Consider the following 27,235-nt stretch of genomic DNA (forward strand, 5'->3'; position numbering starts at 1 on the left):
ATCAGTGCATACTGACTTGTAAACTACAATGCAGCTTGGCAGTTTGTGATGGAAAGGTGGAGTGATTACTCCAGAGATCTCTGCACTAAGCTTTAACAATAAAGAATCAAGGGAAGTTAATCATGGGCCATGAAGCTAACTTCCTAAGAGGCTTAATTATAAATGTTATGCAGTGTAGAACTGCAAGAGGAGATGGGTGTTGGCTAGTGAATGTGTCTTCTGAAATTATTCATGTGAACGTAAGATGAACCTGAAGAAATAGGGTATAAACATCTTCTTGAATATCTAGAAGAATACTTCCAAATTAGGAAACAGCAAGAGAAAACAGTTTACTACATATAACTGATTTTTTTTTTCCAATGCCTAACATAACTAAACAACAAGAACTGGCTGGAGCTGCATCTGCTTAACTTCACAAATGAAAATTTTCTTCCCATTTTAATTTATCATTTAATATATATCTGCCTAGTAATTATCCATGGTGCATTTTTTTCACACTGGTTGGGCAGCCTGTTGAAAATTACTGATCATTTGCAGTAAACTGAGTGCCTGTGAAAACTACAAGTTGTTGAGTGTCTTAATCTTGCATACAGTCAGGCACACAGTGCTCTGAACAGCAGTTCTTCATGGGAAAGAAAGGACACAACAATATAAACTATGACAAATGCAACCAATAACACAAAAAAAATGACACGAAAAACAAGGTAGGTGCAAATATAAAGGCGCAGCAGAGCCATGATTGCCAGTCATAAAAACAGCTGAGTAGGAGTCTGCAGTTTAAGAAACCTCTGAAACTGCATACATTACATTTAGATTAGATGAAGGAGAGTTTCATAACTAAGTAACAAAGAGTACTGCAATTATGATATGGGCAGGTCAATAGCATAACAGAAAACATGTTCTCACTGAAGATAGTGCGCAACATTTCCCTTATACTGAATGAAATCACATACATAAAAAAACTCACAAACGGTCATGCAAACAGCTCTCAGTTAAGCGTACGATGATGGTGTCCTCGATTGTGGACGAGTGACTTTTTCTCCACTCTTGTGCGTTACCAGTTATTGGTGAACGCGGCACCCTACGGAGAGTTATCTGATGGAGACGGGAACGTTACCTGCATGTCCAAGGTGACTCACATGCTCTCTGTTGTGCCCGCACCCCTCCCTGGCCAGGTGGCCTGGGCTTGTTGCGAGCAGCAGATGAGGCGATACTGTCCTCCAGCGCGTCTCCTTGCCTCCCGACTCCATCCCCACGCCGCCGGGGCACCTACGGCTCTCCACATCACTGCAATCCTAAACACAAGACACGAGTAGGAGTTAGTACAGTGCTATTTGGGGTTTCGATAATGATTCTGCTTCTTACGAGCCCACATTCAGTTGTGGGTTTCTCCTACAGCCTTCAGAAACCCTCGCTAAGCGGTCGGTTGGTCTTCAACTGCCTTTCCCTGCACCGGGTTCTCCTTGGGGAGTGCCTCGAACTTTCTGGAAGCTGCTTTGCCTGAAAGGCTTGGCTGTGTCGACGGAAAAGGCAGAGCCGTTCCCTGTGGAAGGGGCTTCACCCCACAAGCTGTAGCCCTGAGACCCCCCACACTTGACAGATAATGAACAAGAGCTCCCGACGGGCTCACAGCAAACCACCAGGCTGCGAGCCCCGTGGAGGCAGTCGGGGTTGGGGGAAAGAAGCCAAAACTGGGAAGAGCTGCCCACAGACCCCCGCCCACAGGGACCCCTCGAGTCACTTTAAGGACGGGTGTAGGGCGGCCCCACCGCTCCCCCACAGCGGGCAGCGACCGGCTCGGCGTGCCCACCCCAGCCCTCGGGGGCTCCCCTCCATGGCGGAGGGCGGTCTGTGCCCCCTGCACCGCTGAGGGGGGAACGGGGGACCGAGGGCCGGCAGCCGAGCAGGGGCGGCGGTAACCCGGCGGCTGCAGGCAGGGCTGGCGGGGGCGGAGGCGGCGGGGAGCGTCAGCAGCCTGCGACCGGGCTGGGAGGAGGCGCGGGGCGGGCACCGCGTGTGAGGAGAGCCGGGCCGGGCCGGGCCGGGCCGGGCGTGCTGGCGGGGCTCAGCCCCGGGAGGTAACGGCTGGGGGGCGGGCGGACACGGTGGCTCCGGGGGAACGCCGACCGACCTCCCTCCCTCCCCGGGCAGGGGGTGAGGGTGCTCCCTGGCCCCCTTTCCCTGCCCGATTTGTGCCTTTAACCCCCCACAAGTCCGGAACCGAGGCGCTGCACGCCGGAGCCGCCGTCACCGCGTGTGGCTTGGGGGCGAGTTGGGTGCCCCCCGCCCGGCGCGGGGCTGTGGGGGGACAGCAGCGGGTTTGGGTGTTAGCTGTGTGTGTGACAGTGCCTGCCTTCCTCATCCGCCTCATCCTCCTCAGCAGGGGCATCGCAACGTGGGCGGCAGTGGCTAGCGCAGCCCTGTCCAGCAGCCCTGAGGGGAAAGAAGGATCTCTGTGTGGAAGCCAGCGGCCACAGGGTCAGGAAGGGCAAAGACGGAGCTGGGGTTTGGTCTGAGCGAACGCAAATCGTTGTAGTGATTCCCTGTGTGAGATTGCAAGGGATCACCCAGGTCACCGAGTGCAGGTCGTAGCAGTCGCAGGTGATGAAAAGTTAAGGCGAACCCACAGGAAAATGCCAACCCCTTGCCACAAGCCACAGGTTCACCTTCACTTCCACTCCACAGCAGCCTGTGGCAGAAATCCACACAGGCTGCACTGTGACATCTGGAAGAGAAAAGGAGGGAAGTGTAGCAACAGGGCATTAGGCCCTGCACTCGTTAGGGGAATGGAAAATGACTGAAAATGCATGAAAATAATGGATGTTTGTCAACTGATGTGCTCCATGTCATAGGGGGAGGCAGTGAAGCTACCAGAACTCCTCACAGACCCCCAGCTTATCCCAGGTGTACAAAAATAATGTGCCAGGTGCGTGCCTGAGAGCTGTCACTGGGGATGTCAGCATACATTGTTCTGATGAGCTGTGATAAATGTAGTGCTCGAAGGGAGGCAGAGAAATTAGAAGCCAAAAGGAGAATAACTCCTTATTTCTGCAGAAGTGCTGCAGGAGTGATGCTTTGTACATGGGTGTAACTACAGTTTAAATGCTGTGAAAGAAATGGATTGCACTCACACTCTTTCCAAACAGCATTACTCTAAACAAGAGCTGAAAACTACATTTCATAAATAGTATCTAGACTGAGAACTACAGATGTAATTCATTAAAGGTTAAGAACATCAATATAATCAGATGGTGCAAGCTGTAAAACCTGGTTAAGCATCACTGTACTGTCTCACAAAGTCCAGTGTGTATACATCTCTGCATTTATGGGATGTTGTTCTTGCTGTTTCACCATATGTCCAGACAAGCCTGTTCTGCTTTGGTATATGAATACGTGTATTACACGTCATAAGCTTTGGAAGTTTGGGCCACAAATATTTCTGTTTCTCAGTCTCAGTGACTCCAGCCGCCAACTTATAAATCCAGCTGCTTACCAGGAAAATGAACTAAAACAAACATTGGTCAACAAAAACAGACTAGAATTTTAGAACTGAAAGTTTTTTAGTGAAAACAGTGAAGTAGGTCTTACATATTCAATACAAAAGCACCCAAACTAACTAATTATTCTGAAACTAAAATTAGTGCTGGCCTTCATTTCTAACTTCGGGATCACCATTGCCTCATTAGTCAATTCCTTCCACAAATTGATCAACCTGCAGCTTAGGTTGTTAGCTACCTTATCTGAAAAGCACTGCCAGGTTTTATTGTAAACTGCCTTCTAAGACCGATGTTTTCTTCTCAAAGACAACAAAATTTAATTGTAATTCTCTAAACAGCTCTGAGAGCAGGGGACTAAAATGATGCAACAGTGTTTGCATTGGCTTGCAAATGGCTGTTTATGTTCAGTTACAGCACAGATCACTTCCCAGACAATTACTTTGCACCCCCAATGGCAAATTAAAGGCCGTAATATTGCTTTCTCTTTGTACTTAGTCAAATTTATACTTAAATTAATGTGGATACTACCTTTATCTTATCTCTAAAGTTTCATTTGGAAAACTTTCAAGCAAACTTTTGCTAAGTGGTCCTAATAACTAGTGATTGATATCCAGGCAAGTAACCATTGTCTTATGTTGTAAATCACCAAGGGATAAGCCAGCAGAAGGAAATAAAAGTCACTACTTAACAACATACTCTGAGAGCTTGTGAACTGGAATTGAACAGACTGCTGAAATTGATACTACCTTGCAAGTTTCCCTGTAGCATTGTGGAGCAGGCTGAGTAAATTACAATGTATTTGGTAAATTTTCTTTTAAATGTATCATACAATGCTACAAATACTGGTTATATTCAAATCAGTGGGATCTTTCCATTGATTTTAATTGGATCAACAGCGTGGCAGAGGGAGGTCCCTGAGTTTCATGGAGTTCTCTTGCTAACATCTTATTTGCACAGTGTGTACTTTTTTATATAGTGGGGAAAATAAAATAACTTGTCTGTAGTTACAGCCCTATCGTGATACCATAAAAATGTCTTGATGTTTATTCCCATTTAGGTGACAGCCACCAGCCCGCTACAAGACTGTCACAATGAGTTTTATTGAATACGGCGACACGATAAAGGATGGTGACACAGCTATTGTGTTCTTGGGCCACGAATCCATGTTCCCTGTGAAAGTCCAACATGGGACTGTAACTCAGACTAAGTACGGGGTCATCCGGCATTCCATGGATCTCATAGGCAAGAAGTATGGCTCCAAAGTGACCTGCAGTAAAGGAGGATGGGTTTTTATTCTTCATCCAACTCCAGAGCTGTGGACCATGAATCTTCCACACAGGACACAGATTCTGTATTCCACTGACATCTCTATAATCACCATGATGTTAGAACTTAAGCCGGGCTCCATAGTCTGTGAATCAGGTAATAATTAATATGTTGAAATCCTTTATTAAGGGCTAACACCAACACTTTTCATGAAAAACAGGCTTAACTTTACATTTTACAAAAAGTCTTTTTTTTTCCATTGTGATATAATTTTCCCAGCCTACACATTGAGTAATTCTATTTAATTTGCACATGTTATCAGCTGCTGTTTCTTCAACACGCAATACTACTTCAGTGTGTTGGCCTCATGTACATGTATACCTCTGAGTATGTGATGAATTCATCTTCTTAAAATAAATATATAAACATTTTTCTTTCCATTCTCTAAAACTGTTAAGCACTTCAAAAACATTTTCAAAAGACATTATTTGAATCGAAATCCAGACCTTGAATTAGCAGTTGGAGATAGAACAGTTGAGGTGAAGTAGTAAAAGGCTCTGAAGATGAGAGGTTGAACTCTAGTAATAAGGGAAATAAAATGTCAGTACATAGATCAAGAAATACCACGTAAATACATATATTTCATTTTTCTCTTCCCAAGTGTGATCCACTTGTAGCACTTCAACCGCTTGCAAAGCGCACTGTAGTTCTGTGATATAATGGGTGATGCGTTCATTACAGTGCTGTGTTATGTTTCTAAACTCAGTTTAGTGTATTGCCCCTTCCATGATTCTGCATAATTCGCAAGTAAGGAGGAGTTAGATTTCATATAGATGGATATTTTCCTAGTTAATACAGTTTATAATAATGCCTTAATGGTTTTATTGCTGCAGGCAGTATGAGGTTTGCTTGATTTGATCATGTTTCTGTAGTCTGGAAGAAAATATGAACTGTAGAGAGTTTGTCCTCATTTTTTCTGGCTGTTTACTTGGAGTCTTTTTAGGAAGCAGCCTTATATGCTTCTTTCTGTAGCACAGAAGTGGCAAAGGATCAGCATGATGGGGTTGTACTGCACTGCATTTACTTGCATTTAACATTTCCTGTTCCCACCCATGCATAATTTTGGGCAGCTTTGGGTCCGTAATGGCTGCTTCCAGCACAACTGAAATACCACTTATCTCTGCGTCCAGTTACACCCGCTAATAAACAGGTGGCACACGGAGCTGGCTGCTGAGTGCTGGCGCTTGAAACAGGCAAAGCCATGGAGAGAAACCTCTGGTACTGCTCAAATGGCCAAGCAATTATGTGTTCATAATTCAGTTTGTAGGGCGATTAGGTGGTTCTAGGGCTGTCATGGAAGTAGCAGCATTGTTCATTGTGCAGCTCTTTACCTCCTCCCCTCCTTGCTTTGTGGGAAGAATAAATACAGCACATTGGGCTGGGGAGATGAGAGCTGCTGCATGTCCTGCCTCACTTGGGATAGGTGAATGTTAAAGTATTGAGCTGCACATAAAATGTTTTCAGTAATGTCAAAGGTACCTAGATGAAAATCTTTAAAAGCTCATTTATCTAAACAGCTAAGAAATGGAAGCACTTGATGAGGTAACCAGTCCAGATCGCCAGAAATGTTATGAGTCAAAAGTCATAGCTACAAACAATCCTTTTGCTAATGGGAAACTGTCCCCAGGTTTATTTTAATGTCTGTGCTGTTCTAATGAAAGTATTTTAACTTCAGCTTTCTAGGAAAAGTGGACAGTTTTACTACTACGGTTGAGCTTGTTGTGCTTGCATTGCTTGAAACATTCACTGTACGTGAAGAAATAAGGAGCATTATGTCAGATTCATCTGGTTAATCTTGAAGCAAGAGCTTTACTGCAAATTTGCCTACAACTGACCAGAAGTGGTGATTTGAATTAAAAAATTTTACATGTATTGACAACAGGAGCCTCCAGTGTGATGATGTAACCTACTTTGGTGGCATCCAAAATTAGACCGTGTGCAGTGATCCAAAATCATTAGTTCTAGATTAACCTTGCGTGACCTAGAAGGAGTTAGCCAATGATGTTTAATAGGAACAAGACAGGAAATCTGGCCTAATAATGACATTTGAGTCTGCTTCCTCCCATTGCTGCTTGTTTTAGATGTATCTTGAGCATTAATTAGCATGGAGGTCTGTCTTTTTTGTTATTTGAACACATAGCTGCTGTAGGGATGGGCAAAGCAGGCACAATAAACAGGCCAGGCTCTTTTCCCCTTGTCTTACTACCAAAGTGTGGCAGGAATGCCCTGTATGTAGCCAGGGTAAGCAAGCAGAATTGTGGAGTAATCTGCACACCTGTGTTAAGAACGGGTGGATAAAAGTGAGATGAAATGCCCACCGTGTCGTGTTATAATGCTGTGAATACCAGTACACGAGAGCTTTTGTGTGTGCTTAGAAGAAATCAGGAAAATAACCATAAGGCTCAATTTTGTATTACTTGTGTTGTGCAGTTTAAATTGATTACTAATGATTTGTCACAAATGATATAAACATATTAATACAGTTTTTACTATTTTAATTATCTCTAATAAATACATAAAGAGTAAGCTTGTCAGCAGCACTTGCATAATTAAAATGATCCAAGCATACTCTATTGAGGCTATAAGGAAACTCAGCATCTGCCCGATGTTCCATGATGGAGGCATAGGAATATGATCTCCTGCTAATTGCTAATTTATGAAAGTATGTTGAGATTTTAAAACCATTATCGCTGTTGTTGGAGCTAAGATCTCCTGAAAGTATTGGTCCCTGATATTTGGAATTCACCTGCCTGAAAGAGTCTTTAGCAGCCTGATCTTTCCAGAATTAAAGGATACTTGAGATAGCTGCTAAAATACCTGCTGTGGGTGGCCTGGTAGTATGAAACTTTCATTCTCATCAGGTAACTCTGGTCTTACTTGTGTTCATTGCATGCACAAGTCACTGTTTAAATAACGGAATAAACAGAGTCTTTATTTCGTGCCACCACACTCTCTAAAACTAAACTTGATGTCAACTTCTAAGGCAGGGCTATTTTCAGCCCAGTGGTTACAGCTGCCTATAGGATAACAACCCCATTTGACAAAAGAATTTGAGGTTTTGAAATTTATTTTTATACTGCATTGGAACAAATATGAAACTTTTCAGATGCTTTTGCCAAACCAAAGTATGCAAAAACTTCTTTTTTTTTCTTCTTTTTTTTTTTTTCCCCAGTGACCGCTTACATAGGCATTTTTACTGTCCTCTCTCCCTGGTAAGACCTAAACAAGTATCTGTCCTAACCCTCAGAATTACTCAGGAAATGCAGTACAGCACTATGTAACCTTGTTTAATCTGATAAATCTAAGAATTATTTTGGCTTCGACAGAGCATTGTATTTAGACAAAATGTAATTTAGTCAAAAGTATTCTAACCACCATCCCACTGATCCGTTAGCACTCAACAAAATCAGACTCACATGAACAAAAATGTTAATTGGATTTTTTGCTTCCCTCCAGCTAAATCCCAAATTAAAAATTGCTAAACCCTGGTCATTGCCACACAGCAATGGATTTCTGAAGCCACAGACAGGATTTCTGAAGACTGAGGGCAGTACCCTGGGTCCTCACGGCTTCTTTGTGGAGGAATAACAAGAGCCCCTGGCTAGTCTTACACTAGAGCTTCTCCAAAACAGTTATGCAATTTTCAAACTCATGGTCTGAGTATAGATTTTGTTAAGAGTACGCTCATAAAAAAATAATGAGGACTTAATGATTAATGGGTACTTAATAAATGATTAATAGTGTATTGTGGAGTCCCAGCAAGTCAGCTGTAATGCCATGACTCTTGTGACTTTTTGACAAACTCTGTTTGTGTCTGCACCATCTCTGTGGCACAAGTGCATGTAAACTGTTTGCAGCTGCATCTTGTGTGTAAAGTGCAGACCAAAGCTTTGTAACTATTAATTTGATTTTGGAACATATGTTAATTAAGTTTATAATGTCTCCCATATCTACCTCTTAGCAGCTGTTCAGGTTAGAGTGAGAGAAGAAGTCGAAAACCTGGTCCTTCTGTAACAGCTTTTGAAGCAGAAGAAAGGCCTCATCAGTACAAATGTCAGAGAACATTGTATTCCCTTGGCGTACCAAAGACCTAAAGCAAAACTGGGGCCACCCGAGGCATCACTCTGATGCATGCAGCCTTGCAGCTGAGCTGCAGCTGATGAGAAATGCTGCTCATGCCCCAAAGTGTTTGCTTCCAGGCTTCCAGGCTTACTTTCATCTTACCATTTCACTTCACTACCAAGTGCATTTCTCCTGCAGCTCCGAACTGCACGATATTACGTCCGTTTTGCAGGTCTCCCCCTAAGGAACTCTGACTCTTGAATCTCTAAGAGCAAATTCTTTTCAGTCTTTACATTCCCATTCCTTTTGTAGGCAATGCCAGTCTTAAAAACTTGCACGCTATTAGTCCCCCGACTCCTGGATCTGGTCAGTGAGCAGTGGCCCTCTCTGGCCTCCATTCTGCTTCCTAAAATGCCTGTTTCAGCAGTGTGTCCTCAACAGATAAGCAAGGGCAAGGGCTAATCTTCTTCCTTGTAATTCCTTCCATCCCACTCCTCTTCCCTCCCTCCATCCCAGCTCTTGCTGTCTCTCATTTCTGCCACCGTTTGTGCCTTTGACTGTCTTCACAGTAAGATCTCCGGGTTAGTTTCCATCAGATGCTTAAGATCTCTTTATATATTCACTCAAAGTGATTAACGACTCTCCTGTTACATAAACTTGTCATGTACAGTGAGCGGTCTTCCTCTGTTCCGCCTTTCTTGACAGATACTAGCTGCGGAGTGGTTAGCTCTGTCTAAAGATTAATTTTCCTTTGGGTTTGAGGCTCCATCTGTTCTCGTGGCTGACTCATGACCTCTCTTATTATTTGCAAGGTTTAAGCGTGGTAGCTAGGAGACTAATACAGCAACACTGCCATTGTTTTGTTGTATTTGCCCATTTTAGAATACCTTGTGTAGCCAAACATTGCACCAGATACTTCAATTCTGTTAAAATGTTACTAGGTACCGTATTGATCTAGTATTTAATAACTCTTCATAGTTATCACTTTTCCTGTTTTCAAGCTATATGAGCTTAAGCGTGCACTTAAGAGCTTCCTCAGCGTTATTCTGGATCACGAACCTGCCGTAATAAACTTGAAAAGTATTTTGCAGGTGCACAGCTCTAAACTTTATGGGCTATAAATCACAATTTGTACTTTTTTTTAAAAAAAGTATCCATGAAGAGAAATCTGGGGGGAAGGCAAGCCAAGTGATAGCTTGCACTGAGAAAATGTAGTGGAACACAACATCAGGTCTCCTGTGTGATAGCACGGCTGGGATTGCAGGAGTCTAGGCAAATATCCTTTGTCATAAGAAAACCAGACTGAACAGAAAACAGTGTAAAAATGTGCTCTCTTGCTCAGCTATCAGTCAAGTGCTATGTTTGGTGCTGGGGTAACACTTGTCTTTGTCTTGTCAGTGTCCTGATGTGTATCAATACAGTGCTGAAATAGCAGGTGGTAGTTTTGAAGGGGTCAGATGTTGTCTGCAGCAGCTTTGAAAAGGTGAGGAATGATCTTAACGTGGACGTTGCCTCAAGGTGGCTGAATTGCGTGGAGGCTTCTCTGTGGAAAACCTGCCGCTTAAATAAGCAGAGAGTGGGAAGAAATCTTTTTGAGGTCAGGGGAATGATCGAGTTCTTCATTCGATCAATACTTTGCTGTCTGTAATCAGGACGTATCAATAGGTACTGAGCTATTGTTTCACCTCGGTGTCCACTTGTTAGGATATAAATCCTTCTAGAACTGCTCTGGTTTCTTTGTCTTGGGAGAGGGTAGAAACATTCCCCTGAGCTTAGATGAGCCTGGGAAGGGAAGAATAGCACATTGCTGTATCTGCAGGGCCACTAGCCAGCTAACCATGGTTTTAACATGGGATCTTAATTCATGCCTTTGGACTGAGATGGACTACTTTCCTGGTCCACATCCTGATTCCCCGCATAGTTCTTTTTCCTCAAATTCTGAGCTTTGAGCTTTGAGCATAGCATATTGTGGACCCTGTGGCGTCTCATTAAATGCCTACAATGCAGATGTCTGCTTTTGGACCGAGATGTTTAAAGTCATAGAATAGTCAGTCTAAAAGTGCACTATACTCTCGCAAGTCATAGGTGCAACGGCCAGGGTGAGATTCACAGATCGTGTTTCTTCATCTAAGTGAGCTCTAAAACGTCAGCTACGCTGGTAAGGATGCCTTCAGTACAGTTTGAGTTATTCCAGTTTTACCTCTCTTGCAGAGCCTTTTCATGATTAAATTGCTCTAGTTAAATGGATATTGTCCTGTGGTAGAGAGCAAACGGTTTGTAAGGCTATTTATAGTGCAAGCGTCCAGAAAGGCAAGTATCCTCGTGTAAAACTTCTAAACTGTATTTGTTCTAAAAGTTGCCTTACCTTCTGCTTTCAGGGCCAAATCGGGAACAGGCATTTCACTGTGCCTGTGAATGAAGAGAAATGAAAATCTGCTGAAGTCCATCCAGTTCTTAGCTTGCCTCTGCTGATAAAAAAAACTCATTTGGGGCATTCAAGGTTTTGTTCTTTTGTATGCAGGTAATTCAGCTACAGTATTTCAGGTTTGGTAGTGTTCTTCCAGTCCATGTTATCAGTAGTGCTCCTTACATTTTGCTGCTTTCCTGGCTGGTGCTTTATCATGCTAGGGCTACCTTTCATTTCCCAAGGAATTCTGAACCTGGCTGGAACTTATTTCAGGCTGGTGCCTAGGTGTCACGTGTTGCTGAACCCTGATTTTTCTACAGTGATTTTGAAATGAGGACAGAGAGAAATTGGAAAGGAATTGAGAAGGTGGTGAGAAGACTCGGATGTTGGATGTTGCAGATTTGCAAGGGAGGAGGTGAAAATAAACGTTCATTTCCCCGTCTATAACAGCAGAGGAACATAGGGCTGAACCCCTCCCTTCTGCAGACAGTGCTGATTGGGTTTTAGGGGTTGTGCTTGAGTACAGATCCATGCTGAACTGCCAAACCTTTTATGAGGACACTCAACAAACCACATCAAACGTGCTGAACTATCAGGCGCATGAGAGTTGAGGGTCTTCATTATTTCACAGGACTGGGTGCAGAATCTCCAGTCTTTTGAAGAAAAGAAGGAAATTTGCAATGGTGGGTGATTCATAGCCATCTTGTTCTTTGTTTCCTGCAGTTTTGAGGGTGTTGTCAAGGAGAAGGCAGGCAGCATCTTCAGAAATACTCTCATTAGTGATGTTAGCATGATAGAATTTGATGGAGTAAAGTGTGATACGTATGTATTATTCTCATGACATGCAGCAGCCAGTCAACAACAAATAATTCCTGGCAACCTTGTCTAGCAAAAGCTCCGTCTGTAAGGCATGCCTGCAAGCAATGACTTCCAACATCCTGTTTTTGGTTCTGGTTTTGGCTTGGAGTGTTTATGAATAAAAAAAAGAGTGACAGAAAATAAGCCAAAAAATCTTAATGGGATTTCCTTCCAGTATCTTCTCTGGTGTTTTTAAAAGCTAATTTGAAAGGAAAGTGATTAAAAATGTGAAAGAGTATGAACAAGGAAATTGGATACATGCGCAAGCTGCCTCTCTCTTCTGCTTACCTCCCAGCTGTGCTGACAGACCTTCTGCTCACTCTTACGGATTAGCTGAGAAGGATACAGAAAGTGGGCAGCATTACCCGTTTGAAAGGTAAAATAATTACGTTCGGTGAGGTTGCAGAAGTTCTCAGCTGTGCAATCCTGCCTTCTGGTGTGAAACCTAAAGGCAGAATTTCAGTCATTTTAGCATCCCATGGGCATCGCTGCTTTTATCATTAAAAGAAAATCAATGACATGCTGTTTCTTTGCCATGTAAGTATATTATTGAGTTTTTGCAGCCACGTGGCTACTGTGATACCATTGCTTGTTTTGAACAGGGAAAATGTCGACGTTTAGAGCTGACAGGTGCCGTGAGCAGATAGTTTTCCACATGTGCACACATAACTGCCATTTGCCTTTTGTTTGCTTTAATCCTGGCACGTATGCATGCATTTTCACGTTAAATAAATGTTTGTGTGAAAGTTTCTCTCTTCCCTTGGACCTCTTTGGGGCCAGTGCTGAAACTGTAGGTCCTTCTCTGCCTAATCTGCCCCATTAAAGCCAGGGAAGTCACTGGCCTGCCTGCTGGGGTCGCAGCCCTCTCAGAGGGAAGCCGAGGAGCGGTGCCCATTCTGCAGTTCATTTGGTTGATCCCATGGCAAACACGGGCCCTGAGCTCTGTGTATAGTCTGAACGGCTCCCTTTTCAGAGCTGTCAGATTAAATACTGTGCCACAGCAATATTTCTCCCCTTATGTGACTAGAGGGAAAGAGCCTTGGATCTGTCAGTAAACTCTGACTTCCTGTATGGTTATGGGAAGTATTGCTCCAATTAAGCAGCATACCAGCCTCTGTGTCCCCTAATTAACTTCCTCTCTGCAGTTTCTAAGCTTTCTCTGCTACTGCTGTACTTCAGCTTCTGTCTTTAAAAAAAAAAAAAAAAACAACTTCTAAAGATCTATGCTAGTTAAAAGAACTTGCTTCAGGCTGAAATACAGCCTGGACCGTCACTGAAGATAGCTAGAAATAGATTTTCTTTTTACAGGAGAAATGTTCTCCCAGTACAGAATTATAAATCAATAAACACAGATAATTTGGGGTAGCTGTGGGGTTTTGAGTTTGGGGGGGTTATTCTGTTAAATGCCATTTCAGTGAGTAATTTGCAAGGCAAATTGGTATATGGGTGTTTTTTTTAGTGAAATGGTTATTAGTCATTCATCTATTTAATACGCCAATGGATCATTAAAAATAAGTTTCCTAAATTATCAAATTAAAACAAGAAAAAAAGTCTGTCTTAATGGTTAGTCCCTCACTGTACATGGTAATTGTACTTATGGACAGTTCCAGGTATGGGATTGCTCTCATTAAACTTCATGAAGGTTGTGCAGGCATGTGTATAGGTAAGTCACTCGTGTAATCAGCTCATTTGGTCAGCGTGGCTGCAAGGAGCTGAAGGCCTTAGTTTTGGATAATTCCAGTGTGCGCTGAGGGTGCCCAGTGTCTTAAGAGGCGCTAAACGTGTCCATGCAAACAAATGGCCTTTAGGACCAGTAGGGTTTTCATAGACCCTTGCCAACATCTCTTCTTTGTTTCAACAAAGTGTGAGGTTTTGAAAATGCTCAAATTTGCCTTCATCTCTTTTTACCTTAGAAGAGTCTGGCACTTTAAGAAAAAAAAATCTCTGGTTAATTTTCCTGAGTATTTCCTGTTGGGCTTGATTCCTCGTGTCCTGTTGTGGCTCTTGTTAGAGCTATAGTTGGCTCTTGGCATCATTTTAACTAATGCTTTGAGGACCCTGAAGACTGTTTACTAGGTCATTCAGTCTGCTTGTTGGGGAAGGACTGCTCTCTTTTGGTAGTTTAACCAATGGTTTGTGTTCATTTTGGTTTTGAGTAGTGTTCCAAGCAGTCGGACTGATGGAGAAGACCACCATACTAATGTGGAGCGCTGTCAAAAGGCGTCTCACGAGCTGTTTTTCTTTTCCAGGTACAGGCAGCGGATCCCTCTCCCATGCTCTCATCAGGACAGTGGCTCCCACAGGGCACCTGTACACGGTGGAGTTCCACCAACAGAGGGCTGAGAAGGCCAGGGAGGAGTTTCGGGAGCATGGGGTGGAGCATCTGGTGACTGTGACCAACCAGGACGTCTGCAAGAATGGGTTTGGTGTCTCAAACATTGCAGATGCTGTGTTCCTAGATATTCCGTCTCCATGGGAAGCCATAGGACATGCAAAGGCAGCGTTAAAAGCTGAAGGTAACCGCACTTATCTCTTTTTAGGAAGTACTGTGCATGCACACATCTCTGCCTCTGAGCTATATGCTAGATCTGCTCCTTTCCATTGTGTGATCGCTGTTCTCAAATGTCAAAGTCTGTAGGCATTTCTAAGGATGAAAAACCTTCAAAAGAGGTCTGCGATTTACAGCAAAAGATTTGAAAAGAGCAGAACAACTTTTTCCTACAGGCCTGTGCTAGCTGCTACAATTAGCATGGGCAGTTTTTTTAAAAAAAAAAAATATTTGAAGCTTTGTCAAGTGCATTTTGCTAGATCTGAGAGTGTGTGGGCAGCAGCAGCAACAATAAATGCTGAAAGCCAATTTCTTTGGCACTTCAGTGGAAAGGTGTTTGTATAGAAGGTGTTCAGAAGCACTTTACATCAATCATTGCAGATTTGGACCTATTTAGCAGAGCTCTCCATTGGTAATGTTAAAGAAAATGTGGTTGTACTTAAATATGCTTGCCAATTTCTGCCTTAAATCTCTGCTGTTGGAGGTAATGAGAAGTTTGCCATTGGTAACAGTAGGAATTGAACATAAAGGCTGTTGTAGCTTGTGTCAGCTATTCCTGGACAGTGACAGCAGGTGGGAACTGCTATTGAGCGACTGGATGGCTTTTCTCAGTTTATAATAAATCTTTTCCCTATTGAAAAATAAACTTCAGTGAACAAATCATTCTTTTGTGTTGGAACAAGTTTTCCCCTAATTATTGTTCTACCATTGTAGCTGTACTGGTGTGAATCTGAGCTAACGTAGGCCAGGCTGCTCCCAGCTACAAAAGTGACTTTGCTAGTGAAGGAAGTGTAGGGTGCAGAACCCAGTCCCGTGCTGGGACACGGGTGTAGTAGAACACTGACTTCAGGTAAATTGCTAGGTCTTCTTGAAATCACAGCATTTAAACTTGTTCTTAAAGGTCACTGAATGTGCACTACCTTGCTGAGTCAGGACCAGCCCCAGCGTTAGGCTCCCTCAGCTACTATGGAAAATTTTCAAGAAAGCTTTCCAATACCAACGTAATCCATTCTTTCTTTAAAAAGTAAATAAATAGAGACTCGTTAGCACTCTCTACCTGCAAGGGTTACAGCTAAATTTGAAGCTGTTTTCCAGTGTGTCCTGGGGAAAAAAAATAATTTTCACTGCACTGTACAATGTCCTTCCCGTGCTCAAATTATCTAATCTAGTGAGCACAACACTCAGCTGACTTCCCAGCTTAGAAGGCGCTGCATTGCGCAGTCCAATTTGAATTATTTAAGTGGTGCATGTTTAGAATACTAAGCAGAGCTGCTTGAGCAGCTCCAAGATTTGAATCCCTGTCTCACTTCAGCATTTGAAATCCTAGAAAGTTTGATTTTTGTATATTCTAAATCTGGCCAAACTGGCCATATTCTTTGGCTATATTTTCCTGTGCTACAAGGTTACATCCGCTTAGCCAATGTAAAATATATTTTAAAACCCCACATTTTTGTGTTTGTAAAGTGGCATCATGCATATTAGGTACCAGTCGAGAGGGAAAGCTGCTGATCCTTGCTGCAGTTTTTCCTGCAAATAGCCACCAGTCTGAGACCTGGTGTAGGTCTACGGCTCATCTTTTGTGTTTCATAGTACCTGGTAGAGCCATGGAGCTTTTGCTTTGTTTTGTTCTTGCATATAAACAAAAGCTGGTTTTTGTATATAGTCAATTGCAATAGTAAGAGATACAAACTTACACATGCTTCTGTTTTATTCCAAATCATGTGGGTAGTTTTTGTTTGTTTGTTTTTGGTTGGTTGTTTTGGTTTGGTTTTTTGTTCCTTTTACCGCTGTAACAGCTAAAATATGATAGAAGAATATCTGTAAGTGCTTCTCCTTCCCTACTGCCAGCAGATTATTTTATAGCGCTCCTTTGTTTTGTTTTTAAATAGTTAAAGCTCTTCTGCAGTAAGAACAGTTTGTGCACATACTGCTGATGTTCACCGCTGTTCCAAGGGTTAGTATAATGATAGGGCATCACTGGAGAAAAGGAGTTGTTCCATTCTTTTCCCTCCATGCCCTCTCTCTCACATCTGGACAGGGCCACATTGTGGGTTTTATTGTGATGCACAATGCTAATATTGCAGCTGTGCTGCCAGACAGTGGTCATTCATCCCCTGAAGTCTTAAGGTGCTTAGAATGAAGTCAGGGCTAAAGAAATTCAATACATAGCATCAGCTAGCCTCCTCTTTAAAACCACACTGTTCATTATGGAGTTTTCAGCTGAGACAGTGTGTAAGAGAGAGTTCTTAACCTTAACAAATCCTTATCAAATCAGTATTTTCTCTCCTACTTAGGTTCAAGATCCTGAATCTTGCAGCTCCTAGTAAGCTGAGTGCTAATGATCCTCTTCACAGGGTACACTTATCACTCACGTTATGCCTTACAGTAGGTTGTAAATGTGCTGCTTACAATAGCTTGGCCTCCCATTTAAAGCACTGCCAATTTGTGAAGAGCTAGAAGGATAAAAATGCACAGTGAGTTTGTGACTAGAAGGTTCTTGTTCCCTGGTGATGCGCTCTGCTGATGTTCAAGCTTGCATCTCAGCTGCATCCTTCTGTGCTCATTTCACCAGTCACACTTTCGAGCAGAAATGCTCCTTGTAATACCTCTCAGGCACTGCTGCACTGCAGAACTTGCCTTCATTCCCAGGCTTGCACTGTTTTCCTTTAGGAGCATCAGCTGATGAATGTGTTTCTGTAGTCATGGCTGCTCTTCGCGTTATCTGACCTTGGTGGTTTTTGCAAAGTTGCTGTTAACACCTTCGGACTAATTTAAAACAAAAAAAAAAAAGAAAAGAAAAATTAACACAATACGGAAAAAAGTGAGGTAACAAACATCCTACAGTTCTTAAATGCCCTGAAACTTTTGACTCAGTCATCTCACAGCTGAATACTGTAGTGCTTTGATTATAATTCTGCACCCACCTACTCTGCTCTCATAAATATTGCCTATTTCTTCCAAGGCCGTGGAAGATGATGCATTTCTATAATAATTTTCCTACAGGTCTTAAATTTTCAGATAGGGAGATGGAAAAATACAGCCATATATTAGGCTGGATTGGCCTCTTGCATTAATAAATCCATCCTTGGTGGTGCTTAAATTAGCAGTCTGAGTAACAAACTTATTACAACCACTCCTCTGTTATTTCCATTCTTTATATTAACGATATTACTCTTACATCCAGACTTTCCACTCCCTTTTAAGTGTCATAAAGCCCATAAATTACGAGTTTGTCAAACTGTGATCCATGGTAGATCATGTGAATCAGGTAACGTGGTGCCGTCAGATCTCCCCCGAAACTCTGCGGGGGAAGTCCCCTCTGACCATCTCCCCATATGTATTTTCCTGCCATCACAGAAGCCCTTCAGCAATACTCTACTCCTTGCAGTAGTAGTTGCTTTTTATTTCCAAAGTCTTTTGTTTGTTTTGCTTGTTCACAGTGGACTTCAAACAGGTAGGTCTTGCTTGCATTTTTTCCTCTAGCACAGCCATCGATTGTTGTCCTAACCTGCCAGGTTTGGTTATTACCGTTGATGTATAAGCAAATTAATAATATCTTATCCTCCCAGTAGCCTGTGGTGTAGGTAAGGCATTGCTTGGTTTTGCTAGTTTCAATTTTCATTTGGGCTTGCCACCCTCCTCCCTTGAACTTTCAGGGAATACCAGTTCCGTGTAAAAAGTCTCACTGGCTATTTTTCTTGAGGCCCAGAGGTTATTCATGGTCCCGTTTTTAAACCACCCAGGTGTGGCTTTGAGGAGCAGCTGAAATCCCCAGCCACAAGTCTCGGGGTAGGGAGAACCCCAGGCTGAATGACGCCGAGAGGGCAGCGACACAAGGCCGGTGCTGGTTGGGCTCAGGCTCCCTCGGGAACGCGCAGGGGATGTGTTAGGGCAGGAAGTGGAGCCTAGCAGTCTAGCGTGCTGTCTAGACGGTCTTCCTCCACCCATGCAGGTGGTACTCAAGGCAATATCAATGCTTCCCCTGTCCACAGGAGATTGTTTTGGGATAAATGGATGAAGCCATAAGTGCTTGCAAAATGTCATCACCAGCCTTTACTGGTGTGGCGCCTGCTTTGATTTGAAGGAGAATTCACTCAAGGTGAGGTTAAAGATCCACTAACTAAACTGAGACAGCCTCTCAGTGTTGAGGGGCCGTCTGGTCAAGTGCAGAGCTGCCCCACTAGGGTCTGCTAGCAAGTGGGGGCTAACTCACAAAGCACCTTCATCCGGCTCCCAAGCACGGGCTGTTTGCTGGGCCAACCCCAGTTGTTTTGTCTTGTTGGAGAGCTTTAACCCAGCTCAGGTCTGTCAGGGATTGTTGGGTCAGGTGCACCCGATGGGTCTGGCCCCATATCCAGAAGCAGAAGTGATTCTCTCACATGTGAGTCCTGCAGGATTCCCGCATCGTAATCCATGTTGAGGAATGCTGGCCCAAATCGTTGGCCTTTGCACAGCTTGTAGGAAGTAGCTGGGGATGAAAGGAACCTTAAAGGAAGTTGTTAGGTTTTATTCCCCAGTTTGGAGCCAACTGATATTTAGTTTTTGTTACATGCTTTTGCCAGCCTGGTAACAGTGAGCAGGAATGAATTCCTCTCGAACGATGTACCTGCAAACATGGAGGTTAAGGTCACATTTGCAGAAAAACACATCAAGCTCCTATTAATGAGCTGGCAAGTGATTTGGAGAAAATTTTCTTTTCTGAATCAAGAAACATCCTTTAATTTCTTCCGACAGCCAAATCCTCTAATTTCACTTGTCAGGGAAGCTACATCAAATCGCCCACGAGCACACTCACTAAAAGGACGTTCTGTCCCCTTTTACAGAGGCAATATTTTTAGCGTCCTACTAGCTCAGAGTAAATGCCATGGTGATGCTGCTCGGTGACTCTTCTTGCCTCGCCCCTACATAATGTTAATGCCTGTGTCGTCTTTTTCTTTCATGAGATCTTTGTAACGCAATCTTCCAATTACCACGATGCACTGAGATCCCAAAACCCAGAGCTATGTTCTTTTACCAGAAATAAAAATGCTGTGCTGTATTCTGTACGTCACGGAATCATTTTCAAAATTATGGGCTCCAGAGCTTAATGGTGCTGCACTACATACGTTCTTTTCACATCCTCTGAATAATATTGTGACGATGAAAAAACCTAGCAGAGCACTTGTGACTCATGCTACAACCTGCAGAAGAGAGAGTATGTAACTTGGACGCGTGTTTTCGTATCATGAGAGCTGGAGTTCTTGTCAGTTGGGTTGCACCACCAGATTTTCCATAGTGGAAACCTAAGACAGAGTTTAGCTAAGCAGAACTGGTAGAGATGCTAGTCCTTGTTCAGAGAAACCAGAAACAAAATTGCTTGTTGGAGTTGCACAGGAACACACCGGGAACTGCTCTTGAAGGAGGAGCAACTTTCAAGGCACTGATCTCTAAGATAGCAGGGTGTGTCCCGTGATTATGAGTTAGATACTGTCTGTTCCGTGCTTTAAAAGTGCACAGTGCTATGTAGATGCAAATCCTCTCTTATTTTCCCCCCTTCCCTTAAGCTCTCTCTCTAATTGTTCCAATTGTACTTTAATTTTCATATGCTTTTGACCCTACTGCTGATTACAATGACTGCCAGGACTGTGTGGGTTCGTTTCAGCCTACAGATTCAGGAGATTTAACCTCTCCATTAAATGTTTCAAACTCACTCCCTGTAAAATTGAAGGTGGAAAAAGAAATTTAAGTCTTTAATAGAGACTCATTATTCTCTTCTCCTCAACTGTAGCACTTGTCAGTTGCATTATACATGAATAAACACATTTTTAGACAGCTCTTCAGATCAAAAAGCTTGCACAGCTTCCCAATGTGAACAGGATTAATCTCAGATAATTACTGTATCAATTTATGATGACACACAGATCTCATTAAACAAATTTAGGAATGGTAGCTCTCCGAAAAGGAGAGCTTTGAGAGAACACAAACCTAGTTTGTACTTAGAAGTCTGAGTTCAGTTGTTTTTCCTGCTCTGTAGTCTAGTCTACCCCTTTGTCATCCACAGACAGCGCAGCATTCCCCAGCGAGCTGAAAGGGAGGCAGTACATGTCTTTTCTTCCTGCATTAAGGAATCCTTGGCATGGCAAGACAAAGCACTGCATATTCAAGTCCTTTAAGCCCTAAATGCCTCTTGATGTGTAAAGGACAAGAGGGCTCTCAGAGAATCTGAGCATTGTGAATGCTGAAATCTAGATTTATATCTGTTTGGTGATCGTGACAGAAAGGGTGTTGCCTAGCTGGTAATCTGGCAGGGGTACAGAGGGCAGCCTGCAGAGGAGAATTCAGAAGCATCTGGGTTGCTGAGGACAGCATCGCTGCTCCTAGAGCAGAAGAGCATGTCCTGCTCACTGCTGGCTTTCTCTTGCTCAGAGGCCACATTTTTGCAACTCATAAAGCATCGTGTCAATTGAAGCTTCCCAAATCTTTCTATTTTAGGCAGTCTCGGTAAGTCTGGAGCTGCAATTTCGTTTTCACCTTCCAGCCTTCTGCTAATTGCAGCCTTCCAACCTTTTGTTAACACCTGCTTAATCAAACTCGTCCAGCCTGCGAGTCAAATCCAGCCTGCCGGATGGTGTGGAGAGGAGAAAGCAGAGGACACCCCCCTTTCCCCTTTGCTGCAATCCATAAAGACAAATGCTTGGTGGTTCTGCTTCTAAGCTATTTGTAGGTATGTTTGTTCGGGAGGAACATATAATAATAACCAAAGCAATAGGTACTAAAGGGAAAAAAATGCAATTGGCAAAGCTAATAAAACACACTCGGTTATGTGGAGTACCACCTGTGTTACCCAGTTTTCTCACTCTTCATACCTGGGAATCTCCCAGCAGTGCAGTAAGTGAAATAACTTTCGTTTTGCACTTCCCACCTGGATATCAGCTATTACAAGCAAGAACTTTCTTCTCCACGAAGTGGCTTGAAAGCCCATTTTCTGTAACCCTCCTTCCCCCAGGCAGTCTGCCTTGCAAGAGGGCAGCCTGATAAATCAGCACCAAGTTTGGTGCTGACGTGCCGCGGGCAGCTGACGGCCCTGAGGCAAGATGAAGGTTGCTCGGGCTTTAATTGAAGGCTCGACAAGAACCGTAGGCGGGCCTGCAGCTTGTATTGCAGCAGCTGTGTGCAGGCTCCTTACTGTTCAGTAAATCCACAGCATGTGAATTCGAAAGCCTGAGGATGTCTTGAAATCCTTGTGGTCGGAATAAATAAGAAGAGCTGCTCTACTGTAAATATATTTCCAGTTTTTGTTTCAGTGCAAAACACCAGAAAAGCAAAGCGTGAATGAAGTAGTAGTAAGTCTCTGATCTCCCCACAAATTCTTTCTCTGCAGACAAAGAGTTACTGTGAACTGACATTTAGCTCAGTTAGACGTTTGTTCAGTTCCGTACACAGTAAGAATGCAGCAGCTTTCTTTATAACCTATGTGCATTATAGTAGCTTTCTAATTATGTAACGGGAATTTCTTCTTGGGCTTTTCTCTTTTACATCTACAGACATGGCAGAAATGTGCACTGCTTTGGCCAGAAGGGACGAGCTGTTGGATTCAAAATCGTTCTGGTAGCCGTGGCCACCCTGATAAACACAGAAATCTAATTTCATGGGAACTAGCAGACTGGGCGTGCGATTAAATTGGCATCACCAGAGCTGGTTAATAATGACACATACCAGCATTAATTTTGCAGGTGATTATTAGATTGTTTTTTAATTGTCACTCCAGGGAACTACTTGTCCAGGGTGCTTTGTTCTGAAGATGCGTGATAAGAACCCCTGGCTGCAGAGACTTTATTCCAGGACTAAAATTAAATCCTAGTTAGTGTGTGGTGGATTAGTGGTCATGGAAAGTGCTCTTCCCCAATCAGTACCCAGCACATCATTGCTGCACAGTAACTGGAGTGCTGCACTGACGCTTTCAGACCTGATGCTTTCTTTTTTTAGAGATATGACTTTAGAAACGAGAAAGAAAAAAAAAGGGGGGAGTTTGAGATAAAGCAGACTTCGTGTAGTCCCAGCATAGCCTCTATTTTTAGCAGGAGGCTTTGCTCTCACTTGCATGGGTTCTTTAACTGCTTAGACAACTGGTGTTGGAAGGCTCGACTGGATGAGCCTGGGGGAGGGCTGGGAAGGAATGCAAATCAGGTCAACAAACATTTTCATCTAATTGTAATAAGTGAAACAATAGCTGAAGCTGCATTGTCCAGCTCTCCTTCCCCCAGCACAAAAGCTTTTCAGGAAGGGCAGTCGCCTTGTGGGACGCTGTGTCCTGGGAGAAAGCACATGCCCTGGCTTTATGGCAGACAGTGTCCTTATAATTCTTTGATCTGATTTGGCTGTGGCTTTTCAGAGTAAATCTGAATCCTTCTATTCTCAGCTGCTAAGGTGACATTGTAGCCAGCAGAAAGTTGTAGGGGGCCTATTAGGACTCTGTATTTAGAATCAAAAATGAACCACGCGCAGATGAAGAGACAAGTGTTAGTTTATCACTTAAAAGCCTATCCTAGAGTTTTGAAACGTTTGCTGTGAAACTGCCCGATGTGCTACTCAGTAAATTTTAATGCTCGAGAGACGCGCTAGTCATCTTGACTAAAAGGGTAAAGTCTTAGCAGCACTCCATCTATGGCCTGGAGAGATTACTTTATTCTGTACACGCATACCATCGTTCTCAAATAAACACAGCCGCTTTTGTCAGGGTGTGTGTGCACGCACACTTATATTCTAATGAAGCCAACTCTGTACAGTGTGTGAAGGATGACTTCTGGCTTTGTGTAGGTGCCAACGGCAGTTCAGTGCCTCAGTCCAGAATAGTGGGTAGTGGTTCTAAAGGGATCAACGTTAACAGTTTTGTCGTGAACAAATGTGATGGGCAACACTGGGTTTGGAAGATGAATGAATTTGCAACTGCAGTTTTTAAAGGGTCTGAAGCATCTTGTAAAGTCATCCGTGTTTGATTTTGACACTTTTAAAACCCGCACAGTTGCCTCATGAAGATTTTTTCAGAATATTCACACTTCTGTGTAACAGTATTTCTATATGCAGCTGAGAGGATTCAAAAAAAAAAGAAAAAGTGCTTCGTTTTGTTTTTTACCCTCTTTTTCCACTTCCTGTCTTATTTTGTAGGTGGCCGCATCTGCTCGTTCTCCCCCTGCATTGAACAAGTCCAAAGAACCTGCCTAGCAATGGAGGAATACGGTTTTACAGAGATTAACACCTTGGAAATTCTGCTCCGAGTGTACAACGTAAGGACAATTAGCTTGCAAATCCCTGACCTTGGAAAAGCAGCCGAGGATAATTCTAGCGCTGGCTTTGACAGCAGCAACCCATCAAACCAAGGTAGCCCGTGCACTAATCTGCAGCAAGGAACTGTGCAGTTCAAAAGCGGTGTGCCGCAGAGGGAAATGGTCGGCCACACTGGGTACCTGACCTTTGCCACTAAGAGCCTCTTTTAGTCCATGTTGAGTTTGTGCAGTTTGGAGTGCCTTGTGTGTTTGTGTGTGTTTGCTGTTTTCATGGTTCCTTTTTGTAGGGCGTCCAAATTTTTACTTGTCAGGGAATTCCATATATAGTCAGATTTGGTTGGAATATGCTTTGTTTAAATAGCACACAAGCATTAAGCAGAGCAGCATTAAGGGAATGCTGGAACTCTGGAACAGTGCTCCACTTGCCATCAGAAAGAAGATAAATTAATAGGGAAGGGCCATTCACTAGAATCTGCAGAATAAAGATCCCTCCTGATAAGAAAGTAAAACAAACAGCATACTAATCACAAATACATTGGGATTTTTTTCCTCCTCTTTATTGAATTACTTTCCTGGTTTTATGTTTTTATTTTTTCTGAGCACCACTAGATACTTTTTTTAAAAAAATAACCTTCTCCTTAACACACTTTCACTAACTAGTGTGTGTGTTTTTCTTAGGAATGTGAAAGTGCCTGCTTGCTTCGTTTTAGATATGAAAGTTGCAAGGTCATGCGTTTGCCAGCATGGTTGATCACAGAATCAGTGTTTCCTTGGAGCAGAGTTCAGCTGCACAGAGGGTTATTGGCAGCACTTGGGAGCACAGCCTCTTACTCCGTTCTGGCATCTGCAAATCATTTCGGTTACACAGAGGTCAAATAAGCATGCTAGTTGTTGGATTTGGATTAAAATAGTAGATTGTGATCAATTTGTAGTAGAAATTTGGACCTGGCTTTGTACTGTAATCTTCTAATAGATCATCAGCTGTCATTGTTGATGAGTCCACTGTGAATATTCACTGAATGACTGGTTAATGTTATCTGAACACCTCTTTGTAAGCAGTGTGGCTGAGGTTCAGTTTGCTTGGTGTTTTATGTGCATTATGGTGTGTTATATTCCTGCAGCTGAATAACAAAAATGTTGCTTTCGGCAAGATTTCTGTCTCCAAATTGCAACAATAATGCAAACTTAGTAAAATCATCAACCAGCTTCATTAAGTAAGGTTTTAGACTTTTACTCTTCCATTTACTCTTCAGTCTTCCATATAAAGCTGGTGGGTGTGATGAACTTCTTGAATGCTGGATTACATTTTATATTCACAGAGTAAAATAATTATGCAAATATATGAAGTTCCTCGTTTCTTTCTTTCTTTTTAATGAATTCACCAATATTTTTGTTCCAGCCGCTAATGCTGTCTCTGAAAGTATTTGGCTGCGCTTTGCGTTTGGTACCTGAATATGGCGTAAGAAAAGTAACCATTCACAAACTGCTGCCTGAACATTTGAACCTGATATCCCTCCCCCATTCTTGACAAAAATAAACAAAGCTAAGCTTTTAACGTGTTATAGCAGAATGCTAATCCATAACGGTTTAAAGAAAGCTCAACTGATCACGACAGCAAAGATAAACTGCTGAGCAGATTAAAGGCAGAAAGCAATTCTGTTGAAGGAAATCAGTTATGTAAGTAGGCCTGCTATTGTAGCTTTTCTCCAGAAATTATGTGAAAGTTCTGTTTCTACTGCTGTTGAGGTCCTCCAGGACGGCATGCAGTAAACTGCTCATACTGCTAACAGGGTTTGGTAGCTGTATTATAACGATGTGCCTGCCTGTGTATGCATATGCACGTTTGCGTGTGCTTAAACTGCCACCACAGAAGTGATGCTGAGGTACTCAGGTAAGCCAGAAGACAGCACGAGGAAATGCAAAGTTAATGCTACGAGACCATTCCTAACTCACCTGAAGGTAATCCTCACTTTCCAACATGTGGGGTCCCCAAGCTTCACTAGGGATAATTCCAGCCTTAGACTTGATTCCTTTTTCCGACAGACTTTATTTTAAAATAGTGTAACGTTAAAACAGGACTAGAGAGGAACAAAGTCACGTTTCTGCCTTACAAATAGACATGGAATGGAAACACTGATGTGTCTTCATGGAGCTTGAAACAAGGCTGGTGCTTCTTTGCCTACAAAGCCCAATTCAAAACCCCTTGAAATAGACCATTGACTTTGCACGGTCCCATATTGATTTGATCCCTGCTGAGGAAGGGCAAGCATTGCGTAAGAGGAGGATTTAATTTCTGTCTTTGCAATATTAAAAAGGCTTCTGTGTTTTTGTTGCCAATCAGGGCCATGGCCAGCACCACACCGCTTCCTGCTGTTGCTTTGTTGTAGGGTCGCAGGGAGGACCCCACAGTGTCCAGCATGGGCGGCACAGTGCTGCCAGCACCCCGCTGTCTAATTCTGCTTAGGATCACCCGTGTTTTACATTCTGCCTATAATCGCTGCCAAAAGTGGTAAAGCAGAAACATGGGTTCTTCCTGCCACGCTGGGGGAATCTGCCTGGGTCACGCTTTCAAAGACTCATTTCTCCTTTGAATACATTTTAGTCTTCAGTCTAGAATGAAACATCTCTTCTTCCTGACCTGACACAGTTCAGTCACACGTTGTCAGGCCACGCATTTTCACTGCTGGCTCTGCGCCTGGATCCCTCAGCTGTTGTGGACAAGCACCAATACACGTCTCTGCTTGACAGCCAGGTTCGACTTGTCCCGTTGTGCTCCATGCCCTACAAGCGAGCAGTCTCAGGCACCTTGCAACCGACAAGGCAAACAGTCATGACTAAGACGAGGCTTGTGAAACACTGAGAGGCCTGCTGTTGTTCGCTGTTTAGCTGTGCTTTAATTAAAGTATTACAGATCTCTATCTCATTGTGGTTGTTTCCTGCTTACCTGTTAGCACACAACCTTTCCTCTGATCATAAATCCTGCTGGAGAACCTTAAAGGGATAAAGTAGCAAAAATGCTATGAACTTCCTCTTTTCTCAATGTCCTGCTCTGAGCTCTCCTTAGGTACTGTGGGATACGTGATGGTGAGGAGATGGTTCTTGCTGGGAAGCGTTCCAGAGATGAGGGTTCTGGTTCGCTTTCTCCCTCGAGAACACATCTGTGCTCCATTAGCCCTGGTGAGCGGGATGATTGCGGAAGTCATGGTGACCCAGGGAGGCGGGGGGCTCAGAGATGCAGCGAGCCTCCTCGCAAACACTACCGCGCATCCCAGCA

The 27,235-nt window shown here is 43.2% G+C and overlaps 1 protein-coding gene across 8 annotated transcripts; it reads left to right on the top strand.

The window, feature by feature from the left end:
• Positions 1-1,936: 1,936 nt before the first annotated feature.
• Positions 1,937-25,303, top strand: TRMT61A (tRNA methyltransferase 61A). Of its 8 annotated transcripts, none has more exons than XR_007708428.1 (6): positions 1,937-2,078; positions 4,555-4,919; positions 14,400-14,666; positions 21,170-21,401; positions 23,843-23,961; positions 24,640-25,303. XR_007708428.1 is itself a non-coding variant. In XM_035551443.2 (5 exons), the coding sequence occupies exons 2-5, from the start codon at positions 4,589-4,591 to the stop codon at positions 24,645-24,647; spliced, it is 819 nt and encodes a 272-aa protein (XP_035407336.1). In that variant the 5' UTR covers positions 1,939-2,078; positions 4,555-4,588; the 3' UTR covers positions 24,648-25,303. The 8 variants fall into 8 exon arrangements, 6 of the variants coding, with proteins under 6 accessions (XP_035407336.1, XP_035407334.1, XP_035407331.1 ...); XR_004779445.2 differs by lacking the exon at positions 24,640-25,303 and adding an exon at positions 22,222-22,410 and having other exon boundaries at positions 23,843-23,982; XM_035551443.2 differs by lacking the exon at positions 21,170-21,401 and having other exon boundaries at positions 1,939-2,078; positions 23,843-24,055.
• Positions 25,304-27,235: the final 1,932 nt, after the last annotated feature.

Source organism: Cygnus atratus, chromosome 5 (genome assembly GCF_013377495.2).
Source record: "Cygnus atratus isolate AKBS03 ecotype Queensland, Australia chromosome 5, CAtr_DNAZoo_HiC_assembly, whole genome shotgun sequence".
Taxonomy (NCBI): domain Eukaryota; kingdom Metazoa; phylum Chordata; class Aves; order Anseriformes; family Anatidae; genus Cygnus; species Cygnus atratus.